This window comes from Salvia hispanica, chromosome 1 (assembly GCF_029641045.1).
Source record: "Salvia hispanica isolate PSC_SH4W2 chromosome 1, Shi_PSC_v1, whole genome shotgun sequence".
NCBI lineage: Eukaryota > Viridiplantae > Streptophyta > Magnoliopsida > Lamiales > Lamiaceae > Salvia > Salvia hispanica.
The window spans coordinates 67075509-67097365 of NC_142692.1; the positions used below are offsets into that span (position 1 = coordinate 67075509).

A 21857-nucleotide genomic window follows, 5' to 3' on the forward strand; every position below is an offset into this window, starting at 1 on the left:
AAAAAAATACTTTACTAAAAAAAGTTCAGTAAATGTTACTCCGTATAAAGTTTATGTTTCGTAAATTTTTTTTACTAGTAATTGGGAGTACTACTTCAAAAGAAAATAAAAAATCATAAATCGAATCATGATTAAAACTCCATCTGTCCTAACTTAATCAAGATATTTCTTTTTAAAGTAGGATTGAAGAAAGTAATACTCCAGAGTTAAGTAAAGAAAAAATAAAGTAAAATGAATTAAAATAGAGGAAATATTAAAGTAAAAGGAATTCATTTTGCCAAAAGATAAATTATCTTTTAGCTTAGGATTGTTCCAAACAAAATATGAATTGATTAACTTGATATGGAAGTAGTACACACATTGTTGAAATATCGAGTTTTTAAATTTAAATGGCTTTATTTAAGAGAAGCTTAGACACCGTAAAATTCTCCTTAGTAAAATGTCTTGATTTCAATCATGTCTATATCCGGTATGGAGTAAAATTTTATTATTTTATCTCGACCGTATTGGTCCCACCTTTATGGTATATAGTAATTTAATTAATAATTATGTATCCCTTATAATTCCTAAAAGACATAAAATTACAAATAGTACTATAGGAATAAAAAAGACATGATTTGATTGATATTAATGAGCTATTCTTATACTCCATGCGATGCGCTTATATAGTCTTTGTCATTATAGCATACACCTCATTTAATTTTGAAAGGGTACATAAAATTACAAAATGTGCCCTAAGGATTAAAAAATGATTGTAATCGTAAGCCAAAGTTCAAGCATTTCTTGTAGACTATTTTTTTTTTGGTTACGCGAGGAGAGCCGAAGCTCTAGAGATACAAATGCTTAGGCAGCAACAGATCGAGAGACAGGCTCACCTATCTTATCTAGCTGAAGTAGATGATCGACGCCTCCTGGAGGATCGTTTAGCAGTCGAAAGATCTCGTGCTATCTTCAAACCCCAGTTAGCTATAAAGTTTGTCACCCCTAATATTTGGACTATATTTGGTTTCCCCTAATATTAATAGTGGAAATATTTGATTTTAAAAGAAAATGGAAGGCAAAATAAACCTGAATGATGATATAGAATATTGGTTTGTTGCATGGGAAGGAGAAGAAGGCATGGAAAATGACAAGTGAATCTCTATATCGCTGTCTTTGGCCTTCCTTTATCATATGCTTTTAAATATTCACCTGCCCTACCTCTATGAATATATAATAACACAAGCAACCCCCATGTGTCCAACCAATCTTTACATTATTATTTCTTACAATTCAAGAACTATATTGACGTTTTACAATCCAAGAATTAGATTTCAACATGTACTTTGTTGTAAATTTTGGAATATAATTGTTAAATTCTCCAAATCCATGTCCCACATCGGCTTGGTGATAATCCTAGCTTTTCTATATAAGTGTGGATAACTCTCCCCTTATGAGGTCTTGAGGCCTTTTAAGGAGTGAGTGGTCCATTTCTAATATGGTATCAGAGCGGGCCCAAGTCGACGATGGTTCTCTCTTTATCTCTTATCTACCTCACGAGTGGAAGACCGATGTCCTTTCCGGCCCACATCGATGATGGTTCTCTTATCTCTAGCATTGACTTGGTGATGATCCAATCTAATCTATATAAGTGTGGATAACCCTCCCCCTTATGTTGCATTTTAAGTGAGTGCCTCATTTCTAATAATAATTAATTGCAAAAAAATTGAAAATTACTTAATATATTTTGAATATTCAAATCTAAATTACTCCATAAATTAGAATGTAATGATAATTGTTCATTATTGGAGTTGGTGTAGTTATTCCAATTAATTATGCACGAAAGAAGAGGTGATCACATATTTTTTGTTTTTTTGTAGGTGGGAATCCCACCTACACATTTTAATCCGTTGAGGACGAGACATGTCCTTTTAATCCAAATTTTATTTCATGAAAACGAAATATATCAGCCTTTTTTAGGCAAACACTCATCTATCCTAAACAACGTAGGAAAAGTAATTGTTTTGTCCGTTGGGGCAAAGATTGAAATTTTGGCTAGAAATTAATACGATGTAGTAATATTATGACAGTATAGAGATTTACATTTAAAGAGGAGATGACTTGTGGAAAAAATCCCAAATAAATTCTTTAACGAAATGGTCATTAATTTATTGAAAATTGTTTCAAATGTGATTTCAACAGCCCCAAATTCAGTGTGACATTCATTGCCAGACGGAATCCGCGCATAAGTGTGAGTCACATGGTTCATAATTAAGGATTCTTCGCTGGGAATCAACATAATATTTAAAGACTAATAAATATGTGCTAATATAGTAGTAAAACTTTCAAGATCTGATTGAGGATTGGAAATGATTTTGTATTAATTATACATTAGGAATGATTTTCTGTCAATGGGACCTCCAGTTAATATCAATTTTCATTTTATTGCATAACGATTCAACAATTTCAATTGATGAAAATTGCCGATTCCATAACTCCATGCCTAGAAGAGAAAAACCACCCCATAAATAATGTGCCCCACTTATGTACCATTATTAAATTACATAATATTACAGTGAGACAAACTATTCAATCAAATACTACTACTTATACAAAATATAATCATGAAATAACCAATAATGCATTATCAAATACTCAATCCGCAAAAAATGACTCTCATTTTGCCATTTTTAGTAAGTTTGTAATTGAATAGGAGTAACTATTTTTTCTATTATCACTTTTAGTAGGTTGATTGCACTATTAACTTTTTTCATCCATTTTTTTTCATATTTCTTAAATCGTACTCTCTCTGTCCCATTAGAAATGAAACGTTTTCCTTTTTAATTTATCGCATTAAAAATGAAACGTTTCTTAAAATAGAAATATCTCTATTTCCACTTTTTCATCTCTCTTACTTTACTCTCTTTTCATTAACTCACAAAACAACACTATATAAAAATCTATGTCAATTCCCAAATATTGCATATTTAATGGGACGGAGAGAGTACAATTCAAAATTAGACTTTAAATCCGTATAAAAATTGAAAACCGAAACCAAAAGATGATTATACATAAACAAAAAAATTTAAAAGGGATGAAAACAACTGATGGAGGCACCAAAATATGGAATAAAAAATCTCAAAGTCGCCTAATCCACTTTGGATGTACTACTTCATTTGATGAGTAGACATTGCAGAACAATCAATTGACACATGGGGTGAATAAATTTTATAGTGATACAGAATAATTTGAAATACTAAGGTTAAATAAAAAAAACGCAATGATCGGAATGAAGAGTCGCAATTGCAATTAATGGGATAAGATCTAAGTCAACACATGGTGGATTTAGCGCTGTTAAATTCCAAATCTAATGACACGACGCATTTGCATTCATTCATCATAATTCACAGCTGGTAATCGACAAAATTAATTGCTGCGATTCGAGTTACGAGCCTTGTGGCAGAGCGTTCAGAGCAGAAGCAAAATAAGAGCAGATTTATTAACCCTATTTATTATATTCCAGTCACACCACTGAGTGTGTGAGAACACATTTATTCAAGTACAGTAAAAAAATACAGATGGAAGTATAGAGGTGGGGTAATATTGCAACAAATCACTCCGTCCGGTCACGAATAAGAGTCACACTTTTCCATTTCAGTTCGTCCCCAATTAAGAATCACAATTCATTTTTACCATTAATAGATAAAAAAATGAATCTCATATTTTACTAAATTTTTTTCTTTACATTTCTTAAAACTCGTGTCTGGTCAAAGTGTGACTCTTAATCGGGGAAAACTCATGTCTGGTCAAAGTGTGACTCTTAATCGGGAACGGAAGGAATATGATGAAAGCAGATATTTATAATAATATTAAACACAATAATTGCAGAATTGATAAAAAGGAAAATAAATACTCAGCAAAGTACTAATGAAACAGTGAATGCGTACAGGTGAGAGAAAACCCAGTCGCGAAATGAAGCGCGTGGGAGGCAGGCGCACCTGCACCTCACATGTCGCTAAAGTCCAGAATCAAGAGCCTTTTGAAAAGTAGAAAAAACAGAGATTCCATTTAACTTTCCGGTAATCAAAAGCAGATATGATGAAAAAGAGAACCTCATCTCCAAACAAATCTCGTTACAGACAAGGCCGAGAATATTTTGCTTTTCGAATAATGAGAGTTAGCACCAACAACAAACTCACCGGAATTTTTTTACTTATGTACATAATACTATTGAAATTTTGTCAAGGAAAAAAATAATTGGAAAACGAACCTTCATTCAGAGAGAACGTAATGCTGAACCTCAAACTCCCAATTATTCGAAGAAAGGGGGAAAAAAGAGTAAGCGGAAGGTTTAGCATTACCCAAAAAACAAAAACTCTAAGCCTCATTCTGATTCCTCTCTCTCAAGTTCGATCTGTGCGGTTCTTGCTGTGACTATACTGACTTCGGTTCCCAGCGCTGCTACCGCCGCCGCCGGTTTCTTTCCTCGGTTGCGACGCGAACAATGGAAAACCGAAAACGACGGATTTGGAGGAGCCGCGGAGGGAGCACACCGGCACGTTGAGGACGGGAGTGACGCGGACGTTGGCGGAATACGACCGCTCCATTCCTCGATGCTTGTGTCTCGGCCCGCCGTTGAAGGTGCTTGGGCTGCTGGAGCTTCTCTCCAGGCTATGGAACACGATTTTGCCGGAGGAGTTCATCCGAGGACTGTCGACGGAAACGCCGCGGACTGGAACGACGATTTCAGGAGCTCTTCGCATCGGGCTGCGGCTGGACCGACACGGCGCCGTGCGGTTTTCCGATGACATTGCCGCCGATTTATACTTGGACAATCGGACTCTGGCGAGATTGCTGGCGGTGGATTGATGAGCGTTGCGGCTAGGTTTTTCTGAATCGAGCGAGAGGCGAGGGAGATCGTCGTGCTCGTGGCCAGAGGAGGACGATGAGAGAGAGAGCCTGGACGAGATGGATATTGATTCGTTGTCAGAGTCCTTTAAGAGCGGTTGATTTAAGGATGAATCTATGGATGTATTCAATGACGACTTGGAGCTGCGCTGAAGCAAGTGCTTGAGGCCTCTGGAGGAGTTTCTGTTGTTGCTATTCGAGGATAGAGACGACGCCGTTCTCGGATCCTCCTGCTTCAAATTGCTGTTCTGGTACAGCTTCTTCAAGCCGAGAAGCTCCTTCCACCGGCTCGAGCACCGAGGCGCCTTGGGAGAAAACAAATACGGATCTCTCGACGATATCTCATTCCTCCGCCGGTAGCTCGGCGTATCCGGAGATCTGGCTTCGGAAAACGCCGGAACCGACGTCATCGAGTGGCGGATGGAGGAGAGGTGGAGCGGCACGAGTTTTCCGTCGGCGAAAAGCTCATCGGCGGGGAGCATCGCCACCGGATCTTCGAGGCGGAACTCGAAATCGACGAAATCCTTGCTGGAGACCTCCGGATCTGGCTCCTCCAGCTTCTCCTCCTCCGCCATCGGCAGGCGCTTCGGCGACGACCGATTCGCCGCGCCTTTCGAGGCTTCCTCGTCGGGAAACTCGCGGCTGAAGGAAATCCTCGGGCTCAGCCAGCCGTACGACGGGAAAGCCGCCGGAGGACAGTCGAGGAAATTCTCCGGCGACATTCCGATGTTATTCACGCACGCAGACGCCATCTCCGGCTAACATGCAACGATTTCGCAAACCACAGCGCACGAATCAAGGCAAAAAAAATTCAAAACAAAATCCAAGCGCGAGATCAGATCAAATCTCAAAATACAGATCAGCGAAACAACGCCGAGTGAAAATGCGGAAGCATGAGCGGAGACGGAGAGAGAGAGAGAGGAATGTGGGGAAGCTAGGGTTTGGAGATACCCTTCTTCTCAAAACTGAATAGTGTGTGTGGAGGGAGTGTACTAGTGTGTGCCCCAGCGGGCAGAGTACAGGGTACATATAAATAGCAAACAATCGTACAGTGGGGTCCCCGTTCTGTTCCAATGGGGACGAGCCACGTGTACAGGCGGTCAAAGTAAGGTTGACGTGACGGGCAGCGGGAGATCGTTGTGATGATGGTTCTTGGAAGCATCCTGCGGAGGGGTCGGAGTGATATTATACCAAACTTAAGGGGCCAAAACGCTCATGTTTATCCGTTAAGATCTGGAATTTAAATTACTTTTTAAAGGGCCAGAGAGTGATGGGCCGACCACTGTAGAAAAATGATACAGCTAATTTTTAATTTCTTTTTTTATAAAAGGACTGCACCAGACTGCATTTGGGCCAAGGATTCCACAAGTTTTTGTTGGCCAATAATCCAATTTCTAATTTAATAAATTATTTACACATTATTTTTGTTCAGATTATTCAACATGTATTTCACCTGTTATATATGGGGTTGCGCTAGCGTGCTAACTAATTTACCATAATAATTAATAACTTTCAATTTAGGGAATAATAATTAATAACTTTCAATTTAGGGACTACTTGGTATGTTGGAATGGAACGATAGAATGAAATGTGATTCCTACTTCCATTCAATTCATTTACTTGGTGTGATGGAATGAACGAGTGAATGCATAAAAATGCAAAGGAAATCCAAGGAAATTGACATTTCATTCCTATCTTCATTCCTATCCAACCTCCGTTCCATTTCATCCCATCATACCAAGCATGTCCTTAGTGTATTAAAATTATGTACACAAAGATATAATGGGGAGTGTTATATTGCTAACTCAATACCTAATTGCTAACTACAACTAAATAATAGCCATTAGATATTCAAATTAAAGGCCTAGATCATCAACCACGAAATGTCAATACGATCAACAAAAAACGTCAATAAAGCCATATGATTAATTCCATAAAATATCAATAGGGGTATTAATGTCAATTAACTACATGTTTAGTTATAACTAACTTTTAAAAGAAATCCCAAAATGTTAAATTCATATAACATATGCCAAATTAAAGATAATTTTATAAGGATTCCAACGATATCATACATGCATATGTTCCGACGTCAAAATTTGAAAAAAAATTCAAAATTTTTTCAATTTTTTCGTAAAGCAGAAATGTCAACATATTATATAAAATATGTCAATATAATACATGTAGAATGTCAATATAAGCAATGGGTTAACATTCTTAAAGCATTGTGTTGACATTCTCAAAGTATTGTGTTGATATTTCCGAAACACTATATTGACATTTTCATCTAAAACCCTAATTTGACGGTTTTTTTTTATCTTTTTTGATTTTATTAATAAAAACGAAAATTACACGTGGCAAATTGTAGACCACACGTTTTCTAAAATCTTATGGCCTTAAATTAGTTGTAGTTAGCAATTAAGTGATGAGTTAGTAATTGATCACTCCCTAAAATATAATTATATCAATACAACATATAAATCTAAATATCAACACAAAAACATAAGTTTATGAACACAAGAATATTTATAAATTTATATCAAAATTGATATTAGTTATTAGTTATTGCTAAGTTTAAGTATTTGATTATACGCCTACCAAAGATAATGTTAAAATTATAATTCGGCATTGATTTACGAGTAAGCCACCATTTCTGAATATATTTGATATAGTAAAAAAAAAGGATTAGCATCCCAACATTTCTTGTTCCAATAACACATAAAGTAACTTTGAACGTATAGATCAAACCTTTTATCTATGCATCTTAAAAAATGTGCGTAATTAGTTCGCATGGATATGAAACTTTGATTGGAGCAAAGAATGTGCGTAAATGGATTAATAAATTAATTTATATAGATAAGGTTATGTTGCATTACAATTTGTAATTACTTGTGGAATAAAAAAATTAAACAAATTGAATTAAACTATAAATAATAAAGTATGTGACATCTCTGATCCAAATATGCATCAATTTAAATGTGTTCATTACAATTTTGTTATTTTGTAGTATAACTGATATATTAAGTGGGCAGTAATATTTTGGTAGTAATAGGTAAAAATAATATTTTAAAAAAATACTCCCTCCATCCCAAGATAGTTCAATTATTTTAGCTTCAGAAATCGAACTTGCGTCTCCTAGTTCGTAGGCAAGGTTGTCAACTAACTAGTCCAAATGATACACTATTCACAAAATCTGCATATATATTTACTCACTCCATTCCATTTAAAGTGATACATTTTCTAAGGAACTCTCGTGCCCCCAAGTAGGTCCCCTCTTGTTGATAGTTGTATATTTAGAAATACAAATTAGAGTCCTTTAATTCTATTAAAAAAAGTCTATCGGCCTTTTGTGTTGTAGTGATACTCCCTCCGTCCCAAGGTATTAAACCCTTATTCATTTTTGGGGTGTTCCAATATATTTGAGTCATTTCTATTTTGGTAAAAAATTACTTTACTACCAACTCCACTTACAACACTAAACAATATCTCCTAAATTCCTGTGCCCAAAAGAAATGGCTCTAATATCTTGGGACGGAGGAAGTATGATTTTACGTTACTACTTATATGTGTTATTAACTTGAAACTCCCTCCGTCCTACAATAAGAATCAATTTTTCTATTTCGGTCCATCCCACAATAAGAGACACGGTTTATTTTTTCCATAAATGTTATATAGGTCCCACATTCCATTAACTCATTTTACTCACATTTTACTACAAACCAATATAAAAAAGTAGACCACATATTGTACTAACTTTTCCAACTCATTATTTATTACATTTCTTAAAATTCGAGCTCACACCAAATGCGACTCCTATTGTGGGACAGATGGAATATTAAAGTGGATGTAGCATGCAAATGTTTTCTCATAAATGCAAAGTTATGTACTCCCTCTCTATCATAATAGATTACACGCTTGAGTAGTGACACATAATCTTAGGAAATATTGTTTTGTGTGCTTTTTATTGAGAAAAAAATGCAAAGCCAACACAGAGCGGCGAGCAAGATAGTTCTACAAAAAGCCAAAACCAACAACAATAAACATATACTCCCTCCGTTCCTTGTTAATTAGGATGTTTCTTTTCGACACGAGGTTTAAGAATAGTGTGTTAAGTGGATGGTGAATAAAATAAGAGAGAATAAAGTCAAGGAAATGAAGAGAGAATATAGTAAGAGAAATTGTTACTTTTTGCCAAAAATTAAAACGACTCAATTAACTTGAAACTTCCAAAAATGATAAAATAACTCTATTAAGATTAAATAGAGGGAGTAACGCATGAGCTAGGTGACCCGCAACAAAGTCACAAGACAACCTCAACTCAACATGGAAACCAACAAACCAACGAGCAAGACACCAAAACAAGAAAGTAAAACCAACTAGTAAGGAAGATCAATCAATTGTATAAACTCGACTAAATAATAGTTATTCGGCCAGGTGGCAATGAGAAGCTCGAACACCTTCCTTTCACCCAATACCTAAGACGTCATAAAAGTCTTCTCTTTTTTAGCTCCTAATACAGGTGAAACTTTTGAAATATTACTTTGTTGTGGATGTCCCAAATAGACCAAAGAATGATGTAAACATAGCGATCCAATTTTTTGTCAAGCTTTTGAACTGGGGATCCAAGCCAACTTAGAAAGCAAGTTAATGGATCTTTGGGATATTCCATCATAGCAAAAATACCAGAGTATGTTGGAAACCTTGCACGAGAAAAAAAATGGGTTCAATAGACTCAATTTCTTCATTGCAAAGTGAGCAGAGATCATCTTCGACTCCTTTGACACTCATTCTAAAGAGTCTTTTTTTGGTATTAAGTCTTGAAATATAAACCAACAAAGAAGTTGTACTCAAGGTGGAGCAAGGGTCCTCCTCACATTCCTTCCTGTTTCAGCGTTTATATCTCGAACACATGAGTTTGTTAACCTGCAAAATGAAGCTAAAAACCAAAAAGATGTTTCATTTAGCAAAACACTAAATCCTCACATCATTCGTGTTTTCCCTCATGGTAAAATGACCCACGACAACATAGAGATCCGAATTGCCTCCTCTTCCCGAGCAAATAGATTCTTACATCACCTAAAATCTCCATCTCCAAGACATGTTTTCCCACTCTCCCATATCCTCAATATAGTCATCTTTCCGCTTGGATAGGGAAAAGAATCTTTAGGCATTCCTCACTCTCTCAAAGGCCGTGCCAGAATCATGTTTGAGCACCATCGCCTACCTTCACATGCTCTCCTCTCATTGCCACTTCTTGAATTGCTTTGTTGAAGTTCTTGAAGCTTGGTAGTTGACCCTAAATACTTATTCAGCTCTTACTATCCATTCTATGGAAATCCACCAAGGCATTTGATATAATGGTTGGAGACGATGATCTTGTATTCTTGGTCATTCGCAAACCTCAAGGACCAAATTGAACAAGAGAGCGACATTTTTAATAAAAATATTGTCCACTCCCAATCCTCCTTTATCCACTGGTTTCTAAATGGTATCCCAAGCAATCACAAACATTTCTTCGTTGACCCTCATTGTTTCCCCAAAAGAACCTTCTTTGGAGTTGAATAATGCGTTTAGCCACCGTATTAGGTATACACAACAAACTTAGGTAGTACGATGGCAGGTTGTTTAGAACAGATTTGATGATAACCAACTTGCCTGCCTTTGATAAACTCCTAGCTTTCAATAAGGTCGGTCTCTTTTCCATCAATAACTAGTTTTCAATTTGAGACTTATATAGTTCAGCGCTGAGTGGAATGCCAAGATACATGATGGCCAGTAGGCATGTCAAATTGGGTACCCGCGGATATCCGATCTGAAATTTTCGGGTATCCGATCCCGAAATTTTCAAAATCTAATAACCGATACCCGACCCGAATTTGATTTAGGATACCCGAATATTCAACTCGGGTATCCAGTCCCGAAATGAGTTAATTGATTAAATTTCCTGATTTATAAACATGAATAATACTATTTAGTTTGATTAAATTTCCTGATTTATAAGCCCATTTAGTATTTGGGCCTAGGAGTTAATTGAATTAGGTCAAGGCCCATACCTAGTAAACGGATTCAGAAAATTCGGAACCTTGAAATTGGGGTTTCACTGTCGTTATAAATACCGAATTCGACGCTCTCACACTCTGTGGCTGCGCCGATACCTAAAAGATTTCTTCAACACTCGAGAAGAGAGGGCAAAAGTTGTAGCTAAATCTTCCAGCAGACATGAGGGCTAAGGTATTCTCCTTCCGTCTGGATCTGTTGTTTTATTTTAATTTGAATTTGAGCTCGTTGAATTCCGTTATCATCCGCAATCTACATTCGCGATTATTGCACCGATTCTATATGTTTGTTCTTCAGTTTGTGTGTTAATTCTATTTCTGATGCTTGTCTAGTGTTTAGGCGTGCGATTTGAAAATTCGTTACTGTTTTAATCAGTTAATGTTTATGTTTTTTTTTTTGCAATTGAGAGTTTAGGTTGGAAACGCATCGATCTATTTTCATTTGTTGTGTTTAATTAGCTTGAATTGAATGGGAGATTGTATGTTTTGGTATGCCCTAAAATTGATCCATTGTAGTTTTGTTTCTTTGATTTATGATGTGGTAGAGGTAGAGTGAATTTTGTGATTAAATTAGATATGAATTTTTTGCAGTGGAAGAAGAAGAGAATGAGGAGGTTGAAGAGGAAGCGCCGAAAGATGAGGCAGAGATCTAAGTAGAGAAAAGGCTTGTTTTTTTTGCAGTGGTTTACTTTGCAAGAATGACTTCAAACTCTTTTCCTTCTTATCTAGGTTTGGTTTATTGGAAAACATGAGACTTGTTTTGTCCATGCTTAATTAATGTTATTGTTCAAGACTATTGCTTTGAGTATCTCAACCTTACTACTATTTCAACACATTTATCATTTCATGTGTTCTTGATTTGAGTTTTTATGGTGTTGTTAGATAATGGTGATATAATTCTTGCAATTCAAATTTATACACAAGTGTGTGTGTTAGAGAGGGAGGGATTGGGTGTTGCCCATTATGATGATTAGTAATGATGGATACAATTTTGATTGGGTTGGGTTTTGCTTGAACTTTGGTTCTTGTTTTCTTTGTGATTGTTTTCATTTCCTATTATTTGCATCAATTGTGCTATTTGTATTTATAATTCTAGAGTAATATGTATGATCCCATTGTTTGTTTTTAGTTTATTAGTATTGTTTAAATTGTTAAGTAATGTAACGACTGCTATTAGATAATGGTGATATAATGCTTGTATTTGACAGTGGTGTGTATATACTTTGTGAGAGAGAAATTATATTGTTAGCTACCTTATTGGTTTTGTTAGTGTTTTCATGTCCTATGGTTTACAATTGCCACGCCAAGGTGTGCTCTGTTATTCCACAATGTAATGGCAGAGACTCATTATGTTACGAGTAATTGAACAAAAAAAACAATAAAATAAAATTAAACATGGGACTTCTAACTTCATCAAAATCAAAACATTGCTGAATTTTGAGAACAGGGCTATTCGTTGCAAAGGTTGTAGTAAATTTAGTGGCAGAAATCCAGACTCTTTACAAAGAGAGCCCATAGTATGATTTGACCAAAATTTTCCATTTTGTAGAACGAATATAATCTTCAAGATACTAAATCAAATCCCCAATGGAATCTAAAACTTATATTCCTATTCAAACTGAGTGGAATCTAAACCTCTGTTCCATGCCACAACAATGTAGGCCTAAGGTTGTAGTAAATCAGAAACTAAACCTTCTCCTCCTCTATCCACCACCACAATGAGTAATGTACACGACGAAATCACAAAGAATCACCAAATTTTTCAATCAAGTTGCACGGAAACGCCATCGAGATCGTATTGCATAGCAAGTCTTTTCACAGTATTGCGGCTCATGACTTGCCTCGAATGCAGCTCCTTCAAGAGCGCAGCTGCCAGATCCCTTTCTTGTTCGTATATAATCCCTTCGACTATGATGGTATACGTCGTCTCATTAGGCATCTGCCCCTTCTCAATCATCATCTCGAACACCTCCAGAGACAAGTCCGTTCTCTGGCATTTGCACAGTCCGAGCACCAGTGCATTGTAATTGTCCACACTAGGCTGATACCCGTTCTCTTCCATCACCCTCAAAACAGCAATGGCAGCACCCAACATCCTCTCCAAACACAGCCCTCTGATCAGTGACGAGTACGTGTAGGAGTCGGGAGTAAATCCACACGAGGTCATCTCGTAAAGCAGCTGAAACGCTGGATACGTGTTGCCCTTCCTGCACAGGCCCGAGACCACATTCCTGTAAAAGTCATGGATCGACAAGTCCTGCTTATTCCTCAGGCTCTGGAGGATTGAGAACGCCTCTTTCACCATCCCCTCGTAGCAGAGCACTGCAACAGCATTGTACGTTCCCTCGTTAGCGCTGCAGTTCCTGAAAACCATCTGATCAAGACACTTCACCACAGCATCCACATTCCTCTCCTTACAGAGGCGTTCGAGGATGGGATTGTAGCTCGCAGCGTTCGGCCTGAAGCTGCCATCCCGGAACAGATCATCCAAGACCTCAAGCGCCTGATCAGTCCGGCCATGGAGGGCGAGCGATCCAATCAGAATGTTGTACGTGACAATGGATGGGGCGCGGTCATCACCAACCATCTCCGCAAGAAGCTCGTTCGCATCCTCCCACCGCCCCTCGTTGCACAAGCTCCTCAACAGAATGTTGTAGCTCACAACATTAGGGTTAAACCCCATAGAAGGCAAATCCCTAAACAGCTGCATTGCCTCCTCAACTCTATCTTCCTTACAGAAACCAGTCAACAACACATTGTAGCTCACCAAATTAGGGTTCCCACCCTTGGAAATTATGTCATTCAACAGCTCCATCGCCTCGTCCACGCCTCTCTCCTTATACGCCGCCTCAAGCAAAATCGAATACGTGAACGCATTCGGCACCAGCCCCTTCTGCATCAACCTCTCCACAAATTGCAAACTCTTATTCAAATTCCCACACATACAAAGCCCTCTCACCAACGAATTATACGTCACCGTATTGGTAGGATATCCGTACTCCTCCATTGTTTCGACTAGCTGCATCGCGTGCCCTACGTTCCCCCTCCTGCACAAATGATTCACCAGAAAAGTATACGCGGAGGCATCGGGAATGCTGCCAGATCTCACCATCATCTCCATAACCTTGGTCGCTTTCCTCACTTTATTCGTTTTGCATAAATCATACAAGAGCTGAGTGGCGCTAGAAACATCAGGCCTGTGCCCCTTCTCCACCATGTATTCCAAATATAGAAACGCATCGTTTACCCTAAGTTCTCTAGTCCTCGCGTCGGCTCGGCCAGATCTCCAATTCGGCAGCGTGAAGACGCTGGCGATCGGAGGTATGGCGGTCTGAGATGAAGATAAGGCTTTGTTAAACGAGAGAGAGTGAAATTTCGGTACCTGCGCGCGGAAGCTTGAGGAATTTCCAGTACGCTCTAGCGATGGATTTGTGATTGGAGAAGATGAATGGAAGAGAATCGCCATGGATTATATAAAACCGTCAATTCTGCTTAGAGGTGTTCTCATGGAACAAAATCAATCCGCAATTTGCAGTTTCTGAGGCTTACATGAGATGATCAAATCCTGGTTTCCACCAGCAGATTGATAGGCGGGATTTAAGCTTGGAGAGAAATTGAAAGAGAGAAATGATAAAACAAAGGATGAAATGAGCCATGGGAATTCTATCCAAAACTCTTGTTCCTCTTTGGGTTCGGGCTGGGCCTCAAATTGGTTAATTGGGCTTAGGCCCAGTCCTCATATGAATATCGGGTATTGGGTTTACCCGTACACGACCCGATATCCACCGGGTATTGGATACCCAATATCCAATTTTATGGAACTGGGTATGGGATTGGATATTGAAATTTAAGATAAATCGGGTATTGGGTAACCCGAATGGGTATCAGATATTACCCGAATATCCAATTTATTATTTAAAGTATTTTTTAAATTAGGTTTAGCCATTTTAGGCTTCTAAGAGCTAGGCTAATTTATTTACTACTAGCTAACTTTCTCTAAACTTATATAAATAAGTCGATCTCTCTTACTCTAGGTCACGACTTCTCCAAACTCTCAAGTTTTACGTATTGCATAACCAACTCAAGTAGTTTTTATATTTTAGTTAATTATTTTGATTTTTAAATTATATTATTGGTTGTATCTACAGTTTAATTAAATGCATAACTTTTATTATTTTACTTACATATTGAATAACCAACCCCCATAATTATAATCATATACTTTAAAATAAAATTAACCCATTTTTTTTTAGTTTTATACTACAAAATAAATGCACCATTAAAGATATTAGTAAATTTAAATATTTCTATATTTATATTAATATAATAAAATTTGATTTTTTTTTTATTACTAGTTATTAACACCTGTAAAGAATCGGGGATTTAGATACCCGATACGTCGGGTATGGATACCCGGGGCAGGTATTGGAGTACCCGAAAATATATCGGGTCAGGTTTTAAATAGAAATTTAGATGATTTTCGTGTTTGGATATCCGATTTTTTCGGGTCAGGTATCCACGGATACCCATATTCCCGCCCCTATTTCTGATATTCCACAGATTTTAGTGAATTAAGGAATTTCGTTAGAGATTATCTGCAAGACATAGATGGCCAAATGTCGAGATCAATTAAATGAAATTTGCAAAGTATACAATTTTTCAAACAAAAAAAAAAAGCAAATGAAATTTAATATTATAAATTAAAAGCGGTACATAATTTTCCAAAATTCTACAATTCTGCAGTTACAAACTATTTTAACACCTCAACTTGATCAAAAGGTAGAGCGTTACACACAAAATCGTATACCGGAGCAAAATCCTCCAGCTCCTTCCCTTCCGCATTGTATAGAAGGCGCAAGCTCACGGTTACTTAACCGAAAACACAGTTAAGTACGAAAAATGGCCTATTCCACAACACCAGACCTCCTCTCCAACAATGATTCTAGGAAGTCTGAGCATAACTTGGGCAGGGGAGGAAGAGCATGAGACGGTCCACTAAATATACCTTGCCAGGTTTTTCCCGATGGCATTGATGGGAATGCGGTCTGATCTGCTTTCAAGCTGAACTCTGGCAACTCACCGTACACTGATGCATACCCGTGTGTATCTGATCAAATGAAACCAAGAGGCTTCGTTAGTATGAATCCATAGTCGATCACAAGTTAGTTTGATCAAATGAAACCCCAAACCCATGCTGTAACAAGAGAAATCCAAATCCTCACCTGTTTCATCAAGGTTAGTAAAGTCTCGTTGACGAGAAATGTCTTGCTCACTGTGTGGGTTCAAGAGAACATACTCACGAGCACCATTAATATAAGCAAGTACTTCATCTGTGCCTAAAGTTCCGGAAACTTTGTCTTCATCTGAACTGACAAATGAAAGACCTCCTCCTTGAGCCTGAAATAGTAATTTTCAATGTACGATTACTAAACAACTTTATGATTAAAATGCTACCCCGAAGTGTCCAGCCAAAGGCCAAAATTATCCTTCCATTAAATAACAGTCCATCCATAGAAATCGAAATGGCAAATGGATTTCATAATGAGACTGATAAGACTCCAAATCCATAACAAATCACACAACCAACAACAGATTTGCATTTATGGTTACTGGTTTTAATTTGAAATGCAACCTAGGTTTCATTCATACAGATTTCAAACTCCTGCATCCATTTGACAATTCCCATCTAGCGTTTGCAAGGTAAATTGAAGCTACAAATGAATGTAACAAATCTAACTATTTCTTTATATAAGAATTTTGCCAGTGGCAACTCTGTTAACAGCTATTACACTGCACATATACACACCACACCTTAACAAACAGAAACCAAAGAAGAAATAGTAATGCAAAATTTCATTAATCAATTTGGCAGAAAAGGAGTAACAGATAAAAGAAGAAATAACTACTAGTATAGATAGAACAAAAAAGATAAGACAGAAGAGCCACCTCGCTCACAAACCACACCGACAAGGGAACTGCTTTTTCTGCATTGAACAACAAAATCACATCCTCTGCATGCTTTGATGATTTATCCGCTGATCCATTTGGCTTAGATCGAGCAAGAACCGCGAAGGTGCAATCGTCCATCGAACAAGTGATTGCTGCACAAGATACATAATATCTTACTGATGAAAAAGACAAGTATTATACCTAATAAGAAAACCTTTACAGTAAGTAGCAGGCTGTTGACTACAATAACAGAATAAAGAACAACTAAAAGAATGCAATGGTTTATTTCAACATACCACTATTGACTAGCAATAATGAGCTTAGTGAAGTAAAAGGTCAAACGAGAATACTAAAATACCCAAGACACAAGAACAAGTTAAAACCAATCGATTTTGTATCAGTGCAAGACATTAGTAGGTTGTCGACATAATACCATATCAAACTTAAATAGAACCCCATTATTCCCATAAAGCTTGATAACCTGCAAACATGGTAAGAAAATGAGATAGTCTTGAAGGAACCCACGCACTTACCCTCTATGTCAAGCCTGTAGGACCAAGCTGCGCACAGCTTCGACATACTCCACACAGTCAATTGTGGATTTGAGATTTTTGACCCTCGTGAAGCAGAAGCAGATACAAGATATTCTGACTTCCCAACGAATGTAAGATTAGTAATTGGCTGTAGAAATACACAAGTCTAGTTAGTACAAATCTACTCCAGGGCACATCCAAAAATTAGGTAAACCAACTCCAGATACAGTTAGAAATGACCTCTAGACTATCCCCAATTACAGCCAACAGCGTGTTCCTATCTGGATCCCACAAGGTAATGACTTTGTCTGCAGCAACAGCGAGGACAGACCCGTCACTGGAAAATGCAGCAGTAGACATAGGCTTCTTCCTGCCAAAAACAATAATTATTAATATGAGGGATCCATGAGATCCATTGGATCTTCTAACCATAAGAATCATGGATAAATGTCAAATGGAATTTACTTGTATGATCCAACAGCATGACATGTCCAGCCACTCCTTTGAACAGTCTCATCCTTAGGGGTGAGCTCATGCCTATGCACCCACACCTGCAAGTCGGGAAATTCATAAATAATTAGTATGAGTGAAAAGTGAAAAATGGCAGGCACATGTTGAAAAATGAAAAGCACTCGAATTAGTTTATCTACCTTAAAATCTCCACCATGTGATGAACTGACAGCCATGTTGCCAGTTGGTCGGAAAGCTATGCATGAGATCTCAGCATCTCTGTGCCAATTATTGCAAGAAGCATGAAACCGTTAGGTGATTGAGCGTCACATATTAATCAATCTCAGCCACCATGAAAGAAATGAGCATAACTTGTCATAATTGAAAAAACCAAAATAGTTTAATTGCATTGCATCTAGAAAATAGTATAAGGATACAACTCTAAACGATTAAGAAGGTAAACCTGTGGGGTTCATATATGACAGTGGACAAGCTAATTTGTTTTTTCTGTGAACCGTACGCCCAGAACTTAAGAGTCACAAGGCTGCCTATTCCTTCTTCAGGAAGTCTGGTTTCAACAGTGCACATGGTAGAACCATCTCGAGAAAGAGCTACCAAATTCACTTTTACCTGGCCAAATGAAAGTGGAATAAATTTATTATATCAAGTATGTTGACTTGGAATATTCCCAAGAAGATAAGGTATGACCAAAGTGAAGTACACATAGTAAAATGGTAAAATGCAAGAGTTTCTAAAATTAGAGAACGAAAAAGAAAGCTCTCTACCGTAATTTCATCGCCAGGCTGATGGTTTCTCTCACAGATTTGCACCTGCAAACGTAAGAAGTCAAGACGATACCTTCTAAAAGCAACTGCAGAGAATAATTAAATAGCAGTCACCAAGGAAGATATGGCAGAACAGCCTTCTTTTATACAATTACTCGATGAACAAATAAACAAGTCTTTAACTGTTGTAAAACCATTGAACCAAATTGTTTCTTCGATGGACATTCAACACCCAGGAAAAGTATATAAGATCACTCAATGAACAAATCAAAAATCTCTTATCATATCTCAAAACCAATACTCCAATGATCCATCTCAAATCATACTCGTGCAAAAAAGATACATCATGTTGCTCTACAATGTCCACCGCTCTAAAAATGTAAAAAAAGAAAAAAAGAGGAGAAAGAACGAAATGCAAAGAGAGAACAAACATTAATGCAAGACACTAATCCAGACATTCCAGAGATTCTTCAGCAACGTACAACTTCCACCAATTTACAATTAAGTCAAGGCAAACAACATATCTCATGCCACACTCACCTGAGAAATCTCACGATCATCAAACAAACTGTAAAGTTGGACACGGTAGTTCTCTGCAGGTACTGCAATCAAGCCAGCAGTGGGATTGAAAACAACAGCAGAGCCAAATCCCTCGTACATATCCATATGTGAACATAGAAGCTGATATAAACAAGAGAAAATTTTAATTTTATATGCAAACCAACCTGTCAGCTTTACTATGTGTTACAGAACAATAAAGGTATCATGCAACTTCGCATCTCTTGTCCCTAACAACCCTTGTTAAAATGTGCAAATATCGTGATATAGTTGCTACGAGAGAGAATGCTCCTTTTTTCTAAACAATGTAATTTCTTATCAATAACTAAGATCATTAACTTTAAGTAACAAACCTTGATCCCCGAAATGGACCGCAAGATCTCCATCGAAGGCATTCTAAGAAGTTGAATTTGATTATCTGCGCATGATATCTGAAAATTTACAGTTCAGAACTCATTCTATTGAAGCATTATGAAGTTGTGAGAAAGAACAATCCAAGTATCTTATAAATCTTACAGATGATAATGTAGGGTCTGGAGAATTGATGAAATACAGAAGTGGGGATCCAATCCTTGGAAGGAACTTTTTCTTTCCAGTATCTAACTGCCAAACAACCAAAACTCCTTCTTTTCCACCTGGTAAGACCAAAAACCTTAAAAACATGCGTATTCGCAGGCACTTGCTTCCACCGGATAAATCAGTACTAACAGTCACATACAATACCTGAGTACAAATAAGCACCATCGGAAGAGAAGAAGAGCATGTTCACTTCTGAAGAATGCCAATGCCATGTGGTACATGAATCTGCATCATCAGTATCCCTCACTCCAGGCATATCCTCTCTGTCCATGTTCATTCGGCCATTAGATGACTTACTATTGGAGAATGTTTCACGCCCAACACCTCTCCATAGTAAGATCCTTCCTGTGACATCGCCTGCTGCTACCACCCTCTCATTCGGATGAAAAGCCATGGTAGTAATTGGCCTTGTATGATGTAAACTGACTTTCTTGTAACCAACATGCTCGGAATCTTTTGCAGGTATTTCCCATATACGGAGCTTGCGCTTTTCACACGTTCCAATGTACTTCCCTGACGGACTAATGGTTACATAACGTGGTTTCCGAGTCTGTCAAAAAAACAAGTTGTTACTTACTTAAAGAGGGCAATGCAGAAGTTACAGAACCATTTATTACTTGCCATTACATTTTCCTAACAACATACGGAGTTCAAACAAAATAAGTACAAACCAAATAGTATATACTCTGTACTTATTGGTTTCAATTTGTAAAGTACGCAATATCTAGCTCTATTTGTAATTGTGCCAGAGGTGTCCAGAATATGCCACTTCATGAGTAATAAGTATATAAATAAAAATAAAAAGACAATTGCATCAAATCATATAAAAGTCTTGCACATTTATGATGTTTCTAGCTATCAGGTAATGAATCTAGAGAAAACAATCAATCATATGACTTTAAGTTATAAACATATAGTCCTTGTTTGACGAACCAAGTCAAACTATAGCAATTTTATTAATACTACATATATTATGAAAAGGTTATTGAAATTCTTCTTTGGACATTCATGGTGAACTCAACTTATTAAGTGATAAGAGTTTCTTAATAAATGTTCAACACCAAATTATATGCAAATTATTGTTTCGTATGATCATCACAATAGTACTAGAAATTAAACCGAAAGCAAACCAACTCAAAAGCACCTCAGCTAGAGTAACTCCACAAACTAAGCGTGACTTTGTAAGGTTACATTTCTGTATAGCAAAAGAGCTTGGTTTTCCTTCCTGTTTCATATCCTCAGTAGAGATATAAGCATAACGATCAGGAACAGGAAGCTTGCCAGTGCTGTCAGTTCTCTGGCATAATAGACTTGGAATCACCTGGAATTGGCAACAGCATGTTAGAGTCATAACACAGATATTTAGTCATTTAGTCATCGTGCATAGCTAACTAATTCAAAATAATTATTTTTGTCCATGTTATATTGCCACAGTCTAAACTGATTAATAGACATACACATACTGTAATTCGAGATAAGTGGCACATACAACAAGTATAATTTATCAATCAAAAGACAATAACATGGACAGCACTGCATTCAGAAACACCTCAATTCAAACGATCAAAATGTAAAAGTAAATATCAATCTGGAAACAATCACCATCGAGTGAATTCGGAACCGAATGTCAATAGTCCTCATCAATTCCGGCGCGGCGAAGTCCCAGTAATTGATCTTCCCATCGAGGGAAGACGTCCAGCAATAGCACAAGACTTTACTTGCCGGATTAGTGGCCGGAACGACTATAACCGAAGTCACCTGCGCCTCGTGCCCTTCCAACTCACAAGTCTGGAACACATTAAAATAAAGCCATGAGGATTCGATTTTACAGTGTGTGGAAGAAAACAATCAAAAAATAAATAAATTGGAACCTGTAAACCAGTGGAGGTGCTGAAAACAGAGACGGTGTTTCCGGTGCAAACAAGGAGTCGCTTGGCGTCATTCGAGAACGCCGGCGGCGACGAGACGAAGCTCTTTCCGCCTGTAAACATTTTCCTATGCTGTGTGGCGAAACGAGGGAGGGTTTAGGCTTTGAATATAAACCCTAGCCCCCAATTTGT

General features: G+C 37.4%; 3 protein-coding genes across 3 annotated transcripts; all 3 read right to left on the reverse strand.

Moving 5' to 3' along the window:
- Positions 1 to 3474: 3474 nt before the first annotated feature.
- Positions 3475 to 5912, reverse strand: LOC125223452 (uncharacterized). The gene is made up of 2 exons (XM_089056615.1): positions 4250 to 5912; positions 3475 to 4015 (listed from the first exon to the last, which is right to left on the reverse strand). The coding sequence occupies exon 1, from the start codon at positions 5637 to 5639 to the stop codon at positions 4383 to 4385; it is 1257 nt and encodes a 418-aa protein (XP_088912741.1). The 5' UTR covers positions 5640 to 5912; the 3' UTR covers positions 3475 to 4015; positions 4250 to 4382.
- A 5691-nt stretch (positions 5913 to 11603) lies between these two features.
- LOC125218450 (Pentatricopeptide repeat (PPR) superfamily protein) lies at positions 11604 to 14584 on the reverse strand. The gene has a single exon (XM_048120120.2). It carries the CDS (start codon positions 14407 to 14409, stop codon positions 12706 to 12708), a length of 1704 nt encoding a protein of 567 aa, XP_047976077.1. The 5' UTR covers positions 14410 to 14584; the 3' UTR covers positions 11604 to 12705.
- A 1032-nt stretch (positions 14585 to 15616) lies between these two features.
- Positions 15617 to 21857, reverse strand: LOC125222523 (Transducin/WD40 repeat-like superfamily protein). Its single transcript, XM_048125184.2, has 16 exons — positions 21669 to 21857; positions 21400 to 21585; positions 20942 to 21118; positions 19942 to 20347; positions 19735 to 19853; positions 19572 to 19649; positions 19201 to 19341; positions 18661 to 18705; positions 18339 to 18505; positions 18076 to 18154; positions 17891 to 17976; positions 17666 to 17795; positions 17426 to 17573; positions 16890 to 17044; positions 16166 to 16340; positions 15617 to 16050 (listed from the first exon to the last, which is right to left on the reverse strand). The coding sequence occupies exons 1-16, from the start codon at positions 21786 to 21788 to the stop codon at positions 15848 to 15850; spliced, it is 2415 nt and encodes an 804-aa protein (XP_047981141.2). The 5' UTR covers positions 21789 to 21857; the 3' UTR covers positions 15617 to 15847.